The following is a 19,026-nucleotide window of genomic DNA, read 5'->3' on the forward strand; positions in this document are numbered from 1 at the left end:
GAAATAGTATCAAAATACTACCCATAGTTTGTCACAAAGGACCAATAATAGTGCTTACATACCAGCGGTCTATCCGGTCTTCTCTTGATTGCAATCATTTGATTGGTCTAGGTTGTATTCGCAAAGCATTTAATTGGAGCACAAGGCACATATAAATGGATTATGGATGGTGCTGCAGTTCCCCCTCTGTTCACAGGGGGCCAGAGGAAGGATGCTGACGTCATTGCAGCACTACAGCAGGCACCCACCAATAAATACGTCGCTCAGACTTAATGCATTATGAGAAAACTTTAAACAAGTATTGGTACATGTTTGTATATTTCTCAGGTACACATCTTGAGTGTTAAGCTGCTGGGTGATGAGTTTAGTGTGAGCCAGACTGTTATATTCAATGAGCGCCTGCGATTTCCAAGGGGTTGACAAGCTCGCCGTCAGTGCTCTGATAGATTGTGATTGGCTCCTGCCAAAGAAAGTGCGACCTTTTCTTCACCGACTCGCAAGCGGCACAGTATTTAACTGATAGTAGTAGTTCTGAAGCAAAGGCGACGTCACGAGATTCGAATTTAGCCTCAAACAACAGTAAATGATGGCTGTTGATTAGGGCATATTTTTGTATTTTTACACAAATTGCCTGAGACATGATTGCCAAAACTGGCATTTATTGCAGGTTTGAATGAACAGTAATAATATGAACATAACAACACTGCAAAGTTTACCTGACCTCGCTTGCTGTGTTTTGGTCTACTTCCACGCCCTTTTATGGGCAGCCTTCTGCAAACAAAGGCGGTCCAAGGGTCTGTGTGTTGCATTCTGTGTGTGTGCGCACATTAGGTCATACTAGTGACATGATTGATGCCTTTTATACACATATACATACACATCAGAGCAGCCTCCATGAAGGGAAAGTGTCACGGGTTTGACATAAAATGCAGAACAGAAGCTCACTAAAGGCTCGTCGGGCTCATTAGTCAGGAGAACGCGAGCACTTATCAAACTCTTGTCGTGATTTATTCGGATGGAGCGTTTCCTCCACAAGCGTCTGCCTTTGATTAAGCACATTTGTCACAGCAGATGGAGGACGAGATGCTGCAGGCAGAGGCCGAACACCTGCTGCATGCTCACCGCACCTGAAGGGATGTTCTTTACCTGGCAGGCAGATAGAGAAACGTGTGTAAGCGAGCATCAGTGGGTTTTTCTTGTCAACACTCTTGATTTACTGCTCCCTGTTTGCCCTCAAACTCATCACTGAAGCTTTTTTTTTTTTTTATACCTGTCATAGTATGACAACCAGCCAATATGACAACCAGCCAAACAAAACATCACTAAATATAGCCTAAGCATCCGATGTGAGATCTACATCAAGATTCGGCTTTTGCAGAGATAATCACTCTCAGTTTTTATTAAACACGATGACACTCGATGGTGCGTGTCATCGTCTAATTTGCATAAATATATTTGAATGTGCACGCCATGATGAAAATAAGCTTCCATCCATCCATTTTCTATACCGCTTATCCTCACTAGGGTCAGGGGGACATGCTGGAGCCTATCCCAGCTGTCTTCGGGCGAGAGGCGGGGTACACCCTGGACTGGTGGACACCCAATCACAGGGCACATATAGACAAACAACCATTCACACTCACATTCATACCTATGGACAATTTGGAGTAGCCAATGAAGCTAACATGCATGTTTTTGGAATGTGGGAGGAAACCGGAGTACCCGGAAAAACCGACGCATGCACCGGGGGGAACATGCAAACTCCACACAGAGAGGTTCAAGCGGAGAATCAAACCCAGGTCTTCCCGATCTCTTGACTGTGTGGCTTACATGCTAACCACCTGAAAATAAACTTGCAAAAAAATAAAATACATGTTTGGAAATACAGTTGATCACGGCTATATCACGGGAATATATATTAATCAAATTGTTTAATTAATTAAAATCACAGTTTCATGGTTAAATATAGCCTGTTAGTCAAAAAATATGTCTTTCTAATAAATTTGTAGATATTTTTTACATGAAATAAACAGAATGCTTCCAATGCTAACATGTGAGTCTGTATTATGTCTTATTTTTTCTTATTACGTCTACCATATTGGATAATAGGAGTGTAAAGGTGACTATAGGGGTGTTATGGCATCACTAGAGAGCTCTCTTAATGTTAAAAAACAGTATTTAGAAGGTCGTAAACAGGCTTTCTGTGCTCCAACTACCAAAATATTCAATGTTTAAATAAGGAATGGAAGCCATTAACGGTGATAAAAGGAAGGTGTTTTGTTTCTGAATACATGCTCCTTTTAACACGTGCTTGGGGCCCTAATGGGGTGCAGTAGAAAATGGATGGACGTGCGAGTTTGCAGCAGGTAGACATCACACTAAAGCTTTTTGTTCTTCGGCGTTGGCGTTGTTCTCATGAATGATGACTGCACGTCGCTATCACCGCAAACAGCCTCCTTTCTGTTTCTCATTCTGCCCAAGTCCAGAGACAAGAGCGCCTCACTCCATCATCACGCAAATGTTTGTTTTTACCCATATTGAGCGTCTGCCCAATGATGCTGTGATATTGCCAACTGAAAAGACATTTTTTTACTGCTTGAAGATGTATGGTTTTGTCTGCTTGTGGCTGAAGCATCCATCAGATGATTGCATTTGTTCAAAAGTAACGTTTGGGCTGAAGCCAGAGTCAAACCTGCTATGTTGTGAAAAAGGTTTTTGCCCCCCCGCCCTTCCTGATTTCTTTTGTTTGTCACACTTTAATGTTTCAGATCAACAAACAAATGTAAATACTAGTCAATGTCAACACAAAATGCAGTTTTCATAATATAAAATAATTTTTAGGAGAGCTTACGAACATTTTAGGGGGCCTGCTTTTACCCTATTATATGAAATTTGTCAGAGATTATTTTTTATACCAAAAACTCTAAAAAATAAAACAAAATAAAAAAATTTTTTTTTTAATCAATAAAAAATATATTATTTAGGAGGGCTTAAGAACATTTTGGGGGCCTGGTTTTTGCCCTATTATATGAAATTTGTTTCATTTTTTTGTAAAAAAAAATGTATATTAAAAATATCAATAAAAAATATTAAATTTTTTAGGGGGCTTAAGAACATTTAAGGGAGGCTGAAGTCCCCCTAAAATAGGCCTAACGACGCCACTGGTCATGCTGGGTATAATGGCTCTCACTATGGTTGGCTGGAGTCCCAAAGCTTGACAAATGGCTTTATACCCTTTTTCCAGACGGATAGACCTCAATTGCTTTTTTTCCCCATTTGTTCCTGAAATTCCTTGGATCTCGGCATCAAGTCTAGTATGCTAGCATATCCTTTAGAGAATGTTCACAACAACCAAGTGTAAATCCAGACTTACTGTTATGGTTTCTTAGGAAGCTGTCAAAATTTCTGGATGTTTTTGACATATCATTACGTTGGATTGATCAAACGCTGCCATTCTTTAATGCGTTACTGTCGTCTGCTGTCGCATGCATTGACGCTCGTCCTGAAGGGATTTTCCGTGTGTTTGTTTGGAAGCATCGGACCTCCCCGTTAATGCAAACATCAGAGTGCACAAAGGCCAGTTGATCCGGCCGGATTGACAGTGTAGGTGATAGAAACACAAAGTCTAATCCTCCCGAAAAGCAGTCAAGCTCATGGCTTAGGAGGACAAATAAGACGTTGGGTTCCCGGTGCTGCATCGATGCCCTCGAGTGTCATCACCGAGCCTCCCGTGTTGATCTCAGTCAACAACCTCATCTGAATACTGCATAAATCAACGAGCCAGTTTATTATACAATATATTTCCCTCTTTATGTTGAGCGCTTTAAGAGTCCCGCAGGACGTGCGTGCTCAAAGCCCGCTTGGTAATTAAAATGAGAAAATGAGTCTGACAGGTGCGGGTGTACACAGACATCAGGTTGTATCTGCTGAGTGAGCGTTCACCGTTTGCCGTACTCTAATGTACTTCTTAGCGTGCATAAATAGCGACTGGGCCAATTAGAGTGCACGGAATTACCGCCGCTGCATTTATTGCTTTGCTTTTCATCTTCCATTTAAAATGTCTCTGTGGTCTCAATCCCACGTCGGCCGTTTCACGCCATTTGCTCGGACATTGCCGGAGTTGAGGAAGTCACAGAAGCTTTTCTGGCTAAAGACGGAAATTCTGCACTGAGACTTTAACAGCATCTTTAAGCCACGCTGTTTCTCAGAAGTTGCATGCAAACATAGAGGGCAGATAGGCATGGGTCGGGTACCAGTTTCAAGGCATATATACGTATTTTCATACATGTACCGTCACATTTCTACTTGTTCATCTTTATAACCAGTTCTGTTAAGACATTGAAACATAACTATGATCTGTAATAATCATAGAAATAATCATTAGAAACTAAAAATAAAAATATCAGTTCCATACAAAGTGCTAACACTGTTTATCGGCCTGCAGTTCATCACCATCCACTTGGCAAGAACATCCTTCATATTAACATCTCCTTCCGCTACTCACCTTGCCCTCCGAAAACACAATGACAGCCAATCAATGTCCACTTCAGAGTGTGAATGACCATTGTTTCCTCTCCCGTGCATTAAAAGGGATTATATAAGAAGGTAACTTGCATACAGAAACCATAAAGATGGAGATAAAAATTGAGATTAATGCGATTTAAACAGCTTCTTCCCAAGAGCCATCAGACATACAACGTACCCGGACATTAGCATAATGTAAATGTGCAATATTTCTATCACTGCCTCTGTTACTACCTCAATCATATTTATTTATTTAACAACCCAATACAATACACTCATTTGTAACTTTACTCATCTGTACACACCAGTCATTATTTGCACTATGACCCATTTATCATTGCACTAAAATTCATATATCTGCTCCTGCATATGCTCCTGTGCAATACTATGTGTATATTTTGGATATCTTGTATATATCTTGTATATATCTTGTTAAATTATCTTTTTACTCTACTTTATATACCTTTTGTTTTTTTAAACTTGACTAATGCACTGAAAAGAGAAGCTCTCCAATTTCGTTGTACATCTTGTATAATGACAATAAAGGCCATTCCATTCCATTCAATTTACAATAAAAGCAGTAAGTATGACGAATGAATGAATGGTTTATTTGAATTTACTTGCAATTTCAAAGTCAAAGAGCCCGTACTGTGTAGACATCGAGACACTGAGGCTGTGTCGACTGCACATTGTTGTCATATTGTATGGAAACAAATCAAAGCTCTTAAATCTTTGCGCCGAGATAAGGTAAAAAAATAAAATAAAATCACCTTTATGTCGTTGCTTTTGATCCTGCAGACATCAGCAGCTTTCTTCCCGCTGACGTAGCGCAACACGCGTGCGACCAATCATAATGACGCTAATAACGTTATTTATCACGTGGCCTGTTACGGATACGTATTGATTTAGAAGGAGCAGCTACCTTGTGCTGATAGCGCATCATCACCCCTGCAAGATTACTGTCGAGTGCGCGTTTTTCCTAGCTAGGATTCTGGGCCATTCTTTGTTTTGTCTTCGTAACGCTTTGTTTCATGCCGGCAGGTGTGGCTATCATCGCTGCTGGATGCGGTCAAGGTGTCCCCCCTCATAGAGAAGGTCAGCGACCACAAAGACTTGAAGAAACTGCTCAGGACCAGAACCAACGTTCTGGTGCTCTACACCAAGACAGGTCAGAGACACCGGGATTCTGAATCCCAATCCATACTAACCAGTCTTTGATTTCCAAAGAACTTCCGTCGTCCAGCTGGTTGAGATGCCTTCCGTTAATTTTCCTAACCTGGAGCATCACTCAAGCCAGGGTTAGGTAAAATGTTCAGCAAAGACAAAAGCTGCCACTGCTTGGGTCTGAGGCAGTGCCTGTAGTCTAAATATAGTCCAGGCCTGGAGAGGAAAGCGCAAAATAAAAAGCGATACGAATATTGATATTACTGATGCAGGATATGGATCACCGGCACTACAATGGATTCCTGCATCACATGATTTTTTAAAATTGTGTGAAAAGACACGTCTTGCCTCAGATTACAATTGAGTGCATCCCATAATCAGTTCCCAGTTCCACATGTCAAAAAGGAGTAGGAAGAAGCAAAGCTTATTAAGTCCGACCCCTCCATCTGGTACTTTTACAATCAGTAACTGTTTTTATTTTCATTTTTATTTTTATTTTTATTTTTATTTTTATTTTTATTTTTATTTTTATTTTTATTTTTATTTTTATTTTTATTTTTATTTTTATTTTTATTTTTATTTTTATTTTTATTTTCTACCGCTTATCCTCACGAGGGTCGCAGGGGGTGCTGGAGCCTATCCCAGCTGTCTTGGGGCGAGAGGCGGGGTACACCCTGGACTGGTAGCCAGCCAATCACAGGGCACATATAAACAAACAACCATTCACACTCACATTCATACCTATGGACAATTTGGAGTCGCTAATTAACCTAGCATGTTTTTGGAATGTGGGAGGAAACCGGAGTACCCGGAGAAAACCCACGCATGCACGGGGAGAACATGCAAACTCCACACAGGGATGGCAGAGGGTGGAATTGAACCCTGGTCTCCAGCTGTGAGGTCTAGATCAGAGTCTATGTGTAGCATACAATCATCCCATCCTCCGTCTGGTCTCAGCATTGTATGATGATGAAAGGTGATGTAACATAAACTCCCTCGTGGCCGTGTCCGCTGAAAGGTAGTCCTCGTTCACCCCTCAACCCAAACTCGCCAGTCTTTCTTCTTCAGAGGTCGGCAGTAACCCTACGCTTCCTCCCAGAATGGGAACGCGTCCTTTTGAGTCTTTGCTTGAGAACGGTCCAACAAGACAGAATAGACTTTCTTCTTCTCTGCCCACAGCTTCATCAGGAGATGCCCACCTGAAGCTGCTGTCAGACGTTGCCCAGACAGTCAAGGGCCAGGGGACCATTGCCTGGGTCAACTGTGGGTAGGTATCGGCGTGATTGGGAAGAACAAAATGGGATGATTCCCCGTCTGGTCCAAGATTACACCTATTTTATCCAAACGTTTCCTCTGACAGCGGCATTAAAGGCGGAACACTTTAGCCCATCAGAACGTCTCTGCCGCCATCCATCTGCACAATTTATGGCAGTTTGGGCTCAGTCTGTCAGGTGGCTTATAAATGACTTGATTGCCTCTTCGCAGGGACATCTGCAACTTCCTGCCAGAGTTCTTCTCTTTGCTGTCAGTGGGGACAAAACCTCTCTTGTTGTCCGTCTTTACCAGTCTTTACCAGTGTTTTCTATTGAGAACCCTTGAGGAGCATTGTGGCAAGATTGTCCCATAAGCCTATTGAATGAATTGCTGTGCGTACGATCGGGGACCAAAGCGTCAATTGTCAGCTGTCATTTCAGTAATATTTTAACAGTTTAATCTCGTTTAATCGACACATTCTTACTCTAAGAAAGTAGTTCCGGCTAGTTGGTGGGGTCGCTTAATCTCAAAATAAGACGCGTTCAAAATAGTCATACGTTTGCATCGCTATAGCGAAGTGATAGCGACGCCCCCGCACCACCCATCCACCCGTACAGTGGTGTGGTCCCAGTAGCGAAGTTCTACCGTGTTTTAGCGGTAACATTACCTACTGCAGGATGTGTTTTCATAGTTTCACGTAAAAAAATACGGGAGAAATAAGTTTGTGGAAGATACTAACACCCACTTTCATCACCCGTCATATGGAATACATTGTGGTTGTCTACCTGTGTTTGTTTCCGGTTGCAAAATAGAGTTTTTTCCTGTTTGTAGTCTTTGTCGACATTACACAGGCGCTCCCGAGACACCGCCAACACGTCTTGCTCCGCTCCCCCAACATCGCACGTGTTGTTCTTTTCGCTTAATCCCGCCTTAGTTTGTGTTTTTCATACCCGTCAAGCCATAAATCGCTCAAGCGGGAAACAAAGAACATCATCACGCGTGAGGAAAGCGAGCGAGGAAGGAAGCAGCTTCCCTTGGACTCCCACTGAAAACGCTGACTGTTGCATTGCTCATCGCTCGCTAGAACCACAGTACCACACATGCTTCCCATGCCAGCCCTTTGTGGGCAAACGATGCGCTATCCGCCATATGTGACTGCCATCCAAATGGAAGCTCCGGGTTTGATCTCACGGTGGACAGACGGAGCGAGAGAGGCGACGCCGCGTGAGTCCGCCGCCATTCCAACGCGGAGAGTCTAAAGTGACACACTGGGACCAGATGACGGAGGACTTAGTGGCCAAGTGGTCTCCAGTGGCCAGATGAATGATGTCATCCTGGAAGCTGCTCTTAGATACTGAAAGGCAGTCTGTCTTTATCAATGAGAACACGAACATCACAGCATCCAATGGGCTTTTCCGTTGGACACTCGGTGTTCGATTACACCAGTACAGCTTGACGTATGTACTGGTCTTTTTAGATCTTGTACTGCACCCGGTATCTTGTGTAGGTGGTTTGATGAATAATTATGGCACAGAAATAACCCTCTTGGTTGCATGCTGACACATGAGCAGTATAGTCACACTTAAATCCGACTATGCTCATTTTTGGCGCTTTTGTATTGAGTTGTGGACTACACGCGTTAACCCGCACAGAAAGCCTTTCTAGATCTTCCAGAATCAGCACCTATTCCAGCTGTATTATCCTTAGATTTCCAAAAGGCTCTGTTTTTATTTATTCCACCCACGGCCCGCCTCCGGGGCACGCTCACTGCGCTGCGATTGGTCACACTCCCAAGTTAAAACAGTGCAGCAGAGCAGGGTGGAGGGCAGGCCTACAGCTCGTACCCGGGCACGCCCACATAAGGAAGGAAACAGAGTGTTCAGAAGTTGCTCGCTTCCAAATGTGCCAATCTCATAATCTGAAACTTTGGCTTGGTTTAAGACCAGAATACGACATTCTAACATTTATAGGTAAAAAAGTGTAAAAAGCATAACATGTCCCCTTTAAATCGTGACCCAACTCGGCGATATTTGAATCTGATTACATTTTACAGGTGTACCTAATGTTGCGGTGCAATATTAATGAAGTGCAACTGACATTACCTCGGTGTCAAAATGTTGGCTATTTGAGTTACTTGACACCGCCTCCTTCACCCATCCGTCACTTTTTTTTGGCCAGTTGTCCTCTACGTTAGAGGTTATGTTTGTTTCTCGGCCGTGACAAATGACTGGGCTTGGTCTTCTGCAAAGCGTTTTTCATCTACTTATCGAGAAGTGTTCTGGCCCGCTCGTGTGATCCAAGCATCATAAATTACCATCAGCGCTCTCATTTAGCTGACGCCTTTGTCCTAATCGAGTCGGATTAAACTGAAAGTTTGCTTTGACGGAACAATTATGCTGCAGAAATGAACAGCAAAGTGTAATTAATGATTCATAGTGAGACAAAACATGCTAGAGCTGATCTTGTTTGGAAATCCGTGTAAATAAAAGCAGTAATGGTGGCATTGACAATCTTACATGTCAACACATGAACAGAACATTTTTCATTAAAATGACCCTGGACACCCTGGACCGGTGGCCAGCCAATCACAGGGCACATATAGACAAACAACCATTCACACTCACATTCATACCTATGGACAATTTGGAGTTGCTAATTAACCTAGCTTGTTTTTGGATTGTGGGAGGAAACCGGAGTACCCGGAGAAAACCCACGTGGAGAATCGAACCCAGGTCTTCCCGATCACCTGACTGTGTGGCCAACATGCTAACCACCACACAGAACAGTGGAGCCAAATAGACAGCAGCAACCATTTGTATGAAATAATGGTTTGAATCCGGTCCTCCTCAGGGACTCCGAGGGCCGTAAGCTCTGCAAGAAAGTCAAAGTGGACCCGAGCTCCAAAAGCGGCGGTATCGAGTTGCTTCATTACAAGTGAGTCTCCTTAACTACGTACCTCTGACTGAGCTTCACGGGCTCTGCTGCTCACTCCTGGTTTTTGTTGTTTTTTTAAAATAGAGATGGAACCTTCCATACGGAGTACAACCGGCCCGCTACTTTCAAGGTAGGATGCTCAGCTTCTTCTGTTTGTAACTATAACTAATTACCTTTTTAAAGTAACATGCCCAACACTGAATGTCTCATCCATCTTTCAGTCCATGGTGGCCTTCCTGAAGGACCCCTCAGGACCTCCACTGTGGGAGGAAAACCCAGAAGCAAAAGACATTGTTCACGTAGAAACAGAAAAAGTAAGTGAAGCAAATCACGTGTGAGCCCTCCTGGAGGCTTGCTGAAGTTGCAGCAGGATGGAAGAAGGTTTTAGAAAGCAGACATTGTGGAGGTCAAATAGAGAACGTGAAGATCCATTTTTATTTCATCACATTTTTGTCTCTTTGTCGCCGTTTGAAGGACTTCAGGAAGCTCCTGAAGAAAGAGGATAGGCCGATCCTCATGATGTTCTACGCTCCATGTGAGTGTATTTGCTTTAAATCAATCCTGTACTTTAAAATCTATCCACCTATAAGATTTCTTCCCCCCAGTGAGTTTAATGAACTGACGCCATTTTAGCTGTGACGTCAACACCAGAACACGTTCCAGGCCCCAAAGTCAAACACATGCAGAGCACGAACTCACGCCAATGCCAAGAAAGTGACATTCACAACAATAATAACGTTCACTGATATTGTGTTGTGATAACTATATCATGAAAATGGCCACCAGTATGTTTTTATGTACTATGTCGCTGCTTATTTAGTTCTGGTATGAACTCCCATACTATTATTCTAAGATTCCTCGAATAGATCTAGTCAAAAATATGGATCTACTTTCTGAAACTGACAGATTGAGAAAGATGAGTGACAGCAATCCATGTTTTGCTGGCCACTCCAGGTGCAAACACACACACACACACACACACAAAGAAAGTGACATTCACAACAATTACCCAATAATGACATTCACTGATATTATGTTGTGATTATATGTTTTACTGGCAGCGATAACCACTGACAGTTATGAGCGGAAGACGAGTGACAGCCATTGTTCTGCCGGGAAAAACGATATTATTATTCTAAGGTTGGTGGTGACGCTGCAATCAGAGACGACCCTTTGGATTTATTGTTACACACGATGGCAGATACAGTACCGCATTGGGTCTGGCTGGGCATGCCCGGAACACCTTTGAGCAACCTCCAACAAAACATCGCTATTACATTGCTATTACATTGCTATTACAATTTGTCAATTTTTTGGTTAATATTCAATAAAAATGACTCTGAAGTAATTCAATGTTAAATATTCATTCATTCATTTTCTACCGCTTATCCTCACGAGGGTCGCAGGGGTGCTGGAGCCTATCCCAGCTGTCTTCGGGCAAGACTGGTGGCCAGCCAATCACAGGGCACATATAGACAAACAACCATTCACACTCACATTCATACCTATGGACAATTTGGAGTGGCTAATTAACCTAGCATGTTTTTGGAATGTGGGAGGAAACCGGAGTACCCGGAGAAAACCCACACATGCACGGGGAGAACATGCAAACTCCACACAGAGTGGAATTGAACTCAGGTCCTATAGCTGTGAGGCATGTGCAGTAACCACTCGACCACCATGCAGCCTATGTTATACTACTAGTTTATTGCTTTTCATGTGGCGTACTTATATTATTATGCCATATGTTATCATTACAATAAAGAACAAAATGGTCTCAAGATAATATTGAAAATGGCGTTTATCTGCAATAATTTGTAGGACAATTATCATCAAGTAAAATTTGTCATAGTGACGGGCCAATTTCTCCATCTTCTGGAGTGTTACAGCAAAAGCCTTCAACACAACCAGCATAAAAAAATGTACAAACAGAAATTCAACCAGAACAGAGAAAGCATTCTAGAGAACTGGAACGTCTGGTAAACAATGTAAACATTTTCATGTCATGACCTTTTTAAAAAAAAATGTCTGTACACAAAATGAATATTATTCCATGTACAGCATTGTAAACAATTGAGGGCTGTCAAGTGGGGTACGCCGTGGTCATCTACGGCCATGCATGTTTACGACTTGTGATTGTGGCCCATCTATGATGAACTCTCCTCGCTCTCTGACAGGGTGCGGCGTCTGTAAGAGGATGCAGCCCGTCTTTCAGCAAGCAGCCACAGAAACAAAGGGACGATACGTAAGTCTTCCAAATGTCCTCACTCGCTGTCCCCACGGGGGTGGGGGGGGTCATGCTTGTGTTGAATGCTCATTTATACATCTGTAACCGGCGGTGTTTGACTCTCTGCGTTGTGATCGAAGAGTGAAAGACAGACACAGGGTTGCTGCAGTTGCTGCACTTCACTCTCGGCTGGTGGAGTATAACAAATACGTTGCAGTTAAAATGTGGCCGAATAACGTGCCCCTAATAATGTGAGAAATAAAGTTTTAAATTAAACACATTTGTTAAGCCATACACACGCCTACATCTCACATCGAGATTGTGAACAAAAGGGAAGTAGGAAGGAGTGGCTGTGTTGCACTAATTAGGAGCAGTAGCGGGGTACACGGTGACGTTCTTAGCGTCCCACATCAACATGACAACACAAACACATCAGGTATTACTTAAATTAAATTGAAATTTGTGTAATTATAACATGAACATATATACAATATTTACAACAGCATTATAACCATGTTACACTGTTGCACTGACATGTTAATACAGGTTGCTCATTAGCTCATTTCATTTTTCACAATTTTCCCTCTCATGCAAAAAAAAACGTAAAAGTCGTGAAGTGGATTGGACGGATATGGGGAGCCGCTGTCCCCGCGGAGGTGCTGGGAAAAAAAAAAAAGTGTGAAATATCGTCAAAGTCCCAAGTGGGGTGAGGCAGGAAAGCAGGCTGAGGAGCCCTGAAGCACCGTGGAGAAAAAAAAACATACGTCATTCTACCCACCTTGCCAAAACTAGCCCCAAAATATGACTCTGGGTACCCTTGGACCAAGTTGGCGAGGCCGGGAGGGGGGCCATGTTGAACGGGCAGCACATGGTCTCCATACAAATTGGCCAGGGTTGTCTTCAAATAAGACGGACGGTCTATCACAGGGGTGGGCAAACTTTGTGACTCGCGGGCCGCATTGCTATAACAAAATTTCCGGGGGGGGGGGGGGGGGCAGACTATATATTTTACAGTCCACCTGGTATTATTGTATCTGTAAAATTGTCATGCAATCTGCTATTATTATTTATTATTTTATATTTATATTTAAATATTTAAAAAATAATAAAATATTATAATAATTAAAATAAAATTAAAATAATAATTATTATATTATTATTATGTGAAATATGCAAATATAACAATATTATTATATATAATTAATATAATAATTAGCATTAATATAATAAATATAATAAGCATAATAGTTATAATAATATAATAATTATTATTTTAATTTTTATTATTATTATGTGCTTGTGTCTCTTTTTTCAGGGGCACTTTGTAAACAACAGACCATGTCAAACAACGAAATTGATACAACCATCAAAAGGTTGGCTCAGGCCATGATGCCAGGTTGTATGTTGAGTTTAAATTAAATACTTTTGAAAGATTGGGCGGGCCGTATTCAAACACTTGGCGGGCCGGATGTGGCCCCCGGGCCGTAGTTTGCCCACCCCTGGTCTATCATCTAAGATAAATGCATAGAAGCATAACTCAGGCTTTAGCCTTATAATATGTCTTCCACAAATGAAATGTTTTTTGTGTTTTTTGCCTGTTTTTGGAGCGAAAAAGTACAAATGGGTAAGTTTTTTCCCACAAGTAGCTATGAGCACTATAGTGACGAGAGAACGATGCATAATTCATGTTTCCTATTTTGCCTCTGATCTTACAAAAAGTACAAAAACACCCCCAACATTGTGGATGTGAGAAAACATCCTGTTCTCAATTTCTCTCTTGTCTTTTTTGCTACTGGCATGAATCCGTCTTTGTTTTACTCTCCTCTGATGGTGAAGCACGGTTTTGATCTTCAACGTGTTCCATCTTTCTTTTTCACTTTGCTGACACGTCTTCCCCTTTGTTGCCTTCAAGGTCCTGGCCGGCATGAACGTGCACCCGGCCGAGTTCGACGGCCTCAAGCAGGAATTCAACGTGAAAGGCTACCCGACCTTCTGCTACTTCGAGTGAGTCCTCATTGCTTCCTGGTCCGCAGCGTCGGAGCCGAGACGCTTCGGAAAACATGAGTGTGATGCCTCTTAGAAGCCAGCAGACACGTCGGGTCGAGTTACATCTCACAAAAGTAGCCTTCAAGCCCCTTGTCGTACGTGTTCAAGGTCCTCTCAGTGCAGCTCGAAGGATCTTAAAGTATACCTTAGTGGTGGATTCATTGAGGCTGACAGGAGCTGCTGGCCCGCTCCTGGATCCTTGGAGTGTTTATGTTCTCTAAGATGTTCACATCGAGATGACCTTGCCTTTCTTGTCCTGTTGGAACTTGGCTCAAATGACTTAAGGCAAGGAAGTCCAAACTTTTCCCAGCGAGGGCCCCATACAGACAAACTGAAGGATGCGGGGCGGGGGGGCACTACATTAAATATGGTGAAACTAATCCAATGCAGGTCACGACACGCTAAGCTAACGGAACAGAACATGGGCATTTTAGCTTTATGTCATAGGCGACTAAAATATCTCATTATATATTTGTAATACACTGAGGACAGGTTAGAGATCTATACAGAATTTTGAGGGTTAGGCATCGTTCTGGTTCCGATTCTTATTTCTTGTTTCAATTCTGGTTCCTAACGATTCCTGATACTGATGCTTTTATGTGTAAGAATCATAAAAGTTTGCCGTTTTAAACGAGGGCGCTAACCAGAATTTTTGTGGGGATGAAATGTCTGAACATCTCCATGAATTATTTAATATTATTAACTTTTGATCAACTTTAGTATGAATTTCAACCACTATAGAAACATCTTGAATAACTTCAATATAAATGGAATTTCTTTCTACAGAAGTACGCTTTTAAAACAAAAAAAGAGATGTTTACTTTTGAAAAGCTCATGAAAAAAACATTTGATACGTGTTAGTGAGTTTGTGATGCTGCAGCCACTTAAACATACGCTAACCTGAGTGCACACCCTCAAAGACATGTTAAAGATCTGTCTATAAAAAGAACACATTATCACTTAGCACCAGTATGCTTTGTTTGCTGCCTCAATGCTGTATGGTTATTTACTCTTACGTCTAATAGGAGCGGCTAATGGCTGTGTGAAGATAACTCTTAGGGTGTTATTTCCTGTCTAGACGCCTCTAATAATGTTTAAAAAGACACATATAGAAGGTTGTAAAAAGGTTTTCTATGCGCCAACTACGTCTTTTATAAATCAGGAATCCTACTTTGCAGAAATTCCACCAATTAACTGCGGTAAAGGAAGGATTACTGCAGTAGAGTAGTGCAGTACTGTGCATGTCTCAACACACTCAAAAATGCATGCGTATAATGTATGTATATTATCTAAATAACATGATAGCAATATTTTGTTTTTTGTTAAGATATTATTATTAGTTAATTCAATGAAATTGAAAAAATAATTACAATAAAAAAGAAAAATAATAAATAAAACATTATATATAAGGGTCTATATATATATGTATATGTATATGTATATGTTATATTCACACATGCATTAAAATTATGATTTAATTCATCATTAGTTAATTCAATGAAATTGAAAAAAAAAATTAAATAAAAAGAAAAATAATATATATATATAATAATATATATATATATATAATAAAAAATAATAATAAATAAAACATTTATATAATGTTTTATTATTTTTATTTTGATTTAAATTATTTTTTCAATTTCATTGAATTAACTAATGATGCATTAAATAATAAATAATAATTTTAATGCATAATGTGTGAATATAACGTGTGTATACAGTATAGCCAGTGAACGTGTCGTTTAGCCAGTTAGCACAAAATGCTGTAATATGCATGGCAGGCCACCTGCATATGTTTCAAATGTGACGCACGATAGCCATAATAATCTACTCCCCTTGCAGCAAAGACAAATATTCAGTTATTCACAGCCGTCAGTATGATGCAGTGCAAACGACAAGTACGTGTTCAGTGAATACCTAGTATTCCGTATCAATCATGACTGAGCATTATTGTCTTTTTAAAGGCGGAATTTTCCACGGCCTTGTCTAAATAGTTTCACCCAACAGGGGGCTCCTCTCTGCAGAAATCCCACGTTTGATCGGTGTCTGATGAAGGTTCTAACGAGGCATCTGTTCGTCAGCTAGTTAATTATCCTTACAGTAGCCTCCCCTCTCCTTGTTTTGCCACTCGGGGCGTTCACGAGCCGTGGTCATACTGCCTGAGTTTGCAGGAGCTCAATGGTCCCGATTTCCACATTAAACACCCTCATTGCAGTCTGGCCTTTTAATTAGATGGGGACTGATTAAGTGCTTGTGTGGTTAGCAGCGTGCGTGCGTGTGTGTGTGTGTGTGGGGGGGGGGGGTCTGTGCCCATTTGGTCCTCATCGCGTGTTTGCTGACACACACACACACACACACACACACGCATTGTAAGTCGGCGGCACATTAGCATTAGCGCATTTCCAGCTAATAACCACATGAGCCCAGTGGCTGCGGTTAAAGAGCATCGTGCTGATAAAACAGGAGCTGATCACTTTGGGCGAAAGCCGGTTCATCAGTGCTGAGCTCTATCTCGCCGCTGCACCTGCTGTGAAGCCGCGTGTTCGAGGCCCATGCAGCCCCCCCCCCCACTTTCCCTTTATGATGATTAACATAACATTGGAGGCTTATGGTAAATTACATTGCCCCGGGCCATATGTGACTGGAAATCCGACTCACAAGTACAGTATGCGGGTGTCCAAATTGCGGCCTGGGGGCCTATTGTGGTTAGTTGGTTCCACACCTGACCTGACACCTGAATTCCTTATTTATGAATGGAATATCTTCATATATAGAACATAGAAACGCTGCTTATGACCTTCTGACGCCCTCTTGCCCTCTCCACGTGTAGTCACCGTTACAGTACACTTCTGTCATCATCGAGTGAAGCAGTGACATTTTCTCACACTTTGAACCCTGCAGCTTCTACAATGATGCGGCCATTTTGCGCATCGCGCACGTGGGGAGGTGCACACGGTGCGTCTTTCAGGTTGAAGGCCAGCGTTATTTTTTTTTTTGTCGTTATTATGTCTTTAAATTTAGCGGGATCTAATAGTCCAGAAATTACGATAATTCGGTATACAACACACATGTGTGTTGCAATATTGGTAATGAAATGAATGATATATGAGGTTATACTAACTGTAGTATATTTTCTTTTATTCTAAAATAGTGTTTTGAAGTTTTGTTCATGCTGTGTCCTTTAGGAAAGGCAAGTTCCTCTACCACTACGAGAACTACGGTGCTACAGCCAAGGACATCGCAGACTGGATGAAGAAGTAAGTTGGACCTTGACGCACTGGACAAAAGATTGGATCCAAAGCCTGGATTTGTTCTTCTATGGTCTTCCTGACCGAAAACTTTCATAAAGTTACAACGGAAAGGGCGGCTGGGGCGGAGTCCTGTTGGAGAGCACCCGTGTCTCGTTGCTCTGCTCTGCTCTGCACCGGAAGTAGAAGATTCTGGCACGGAAATACAAAACGACACCAGTAGGGGAAGAAGGGAATAATTGCAAAATAAAAGCCGGGGTGGAATCCGTGACAGTAACATCTGGAGTGCATAGACACACGGCTGCATGTATGACACTACAGCCAGTGCATGTGAAGTATGCATGTGCAGGGATTGTGTATCCTGTGTGCTTCCAGAGCCGTCGCTAAGTACCCAAGGTCACAGTGTGTACCAGGAGAAGGTATTAATTAGTGTCGGACAGATGATGCGGTGCTTTAAAAAGATGTGTGTGTACAGTAAGAGTGCAGGGAGTGACCGCGTGTTTATATCCACGTCCATCCATTCCTGGCAGCGTACGTGTGTGATGTCATGCAGGCGGGTTTGCTTCAGACAGGGTGTGCTCGCATGTGTGTGCTAAGACATGTCGGACATCTGCATCCGATTGCCGCTACACACACACACACAAACACAATGCTAGATTTAAGTGCCCCCAACTTCTCTTCTTACACAGCCCTCAGCCCGTTCAGCCAAAGAGCCCTGAGGTGCCATGGTCCGAGACCGAGTCAGCCGTCTTCCACCTCACAGACGAGTCCTTTGACCGCTTCCTGGACGAGCATCCGGCTGTCCTCATCATGTTCTACGCCCCCTGTGAGTAAGACACCTTCACAATAATCTCACACGGACAAAATGCCCGGATAAACAGTCCTCATCCTCATCTCTTCCAGAACTTAGACATTTTGCAGTTATACAATATTATCAACAACAATATGGCCTTTTTTCTCCCATTTTGTATGAGGAAAATAAGCTACTTTATAATATATAACAGGCTGCATGTTGGTCGAGTGGTTAGCGTTCAGAACTCGCAGCTAGGAGACCCGGGTTCAATTCCACCATCTCTGTGTGGAGTTTGCATGTTCTCCCCGTGAATGCGTGGGTTTTCTCCGGGTACTCCGGTTTCCTCCCACATTCCAAAAACATGCTAGGTTAATTAGCGACTCCTAATTGTCCATAGGTATGAATGTGAGTGTGAATGGTTGTTTGTCTATATGTGCCCTGTGATTGGCTGGCCACCAGTCCAGGGTGGACCCCGTCTTTCACCCCAAACTGGGATAGGTTCCAGCACCCCTCCCGGACTATAATTCACACTTTTTTTTCATAGGTTGGCTGTTCCTGCGACTTATACTCCAGAGCGACTTATAAATGAAAAAACTGTTTATGTTACATAAACACTGGACACCTTTTCTGTTCATGTTTATTTTTTGCGTAGCTAATAAGCATTGTGTTAGCATATCTTACACATATTCAGCTTGTTCTCTATTCTTTTATTGTTATAACTAGCCTTCTAAGAGGATGTACTGTCTGTTTTGGTCAAGTAGTTTGTAAAATAAAATACCGGCAGAAAATGCGACTTATACTCCAGTGCGACTTATATGTTTTTTTCTACCTAA

At 42.1% G+C, this 19,026-nt stretch overlaps 1 protein-coding gene across 1 annotated transcript in view; it reads left to right on the forward strand.

Annotated features, from left to right (window-relative positions):
• The window catches only part of pdia5 (protein disulfide isomerase family A, member 5), a 37,876-nt gene that overhangs the window by 1,073 nt on the left and 17,777 nt on the right, over positions 1–19,026 (forward strand). The window contains exons 2-11 of the mRNA XM_058081928.1: positions 5,566–5,692; positions 6,868–6,955; positions 9,793–9,876; positions 9,961–10,006; positions 10,098–10,190; positions 10,351–10,411; positions 12,054–12,121; positions 14,016–14,107; positions 17,338–17,409; positions 18,090–18,226. Of these exons, the coding sequence (XP_057937911.1) occupies positions 5,566–5,692; positions 6,868–6,955; positions 9,793–9,876; positions 9,961–10,006; positions 10,098–10,190; positions 10,351–10,411; positions 12,054–12,121; positions 14,016–14,107; positions 17,338–17,409; positions 18,090–18,226 (868 nt within the window). The remainder of the gene's footprint in view (positions 1–5,565; positions 5,693–6,867; positions 6,956–9,792; positions 9,877–9,960; positions 10,007–10,097; positions 10,191–10,350; positions 10,412–12,053; positions 12,122–14,015; positions 14,108–17,337; positions 17,410–18,089; positions 18,227–19,026) is intronic.

The sequence above is a fragment of the Doryrhamphus excisus genome, chromosome 9 (assembly GCF_030265055.1).
Source record: "Doryrhamphus excisus isolate RoL2022-K1 chromosome 9, RoL_Dexc_1.0, whole genome shotgun sequence".
Taxonomy (NCBI): Eukaryota; Metazoa; Chordata; class Actinopteri; order Syngnathiformes; family Syngnathidae; genus Doryrhamphus; species Doryrhamphus excisus.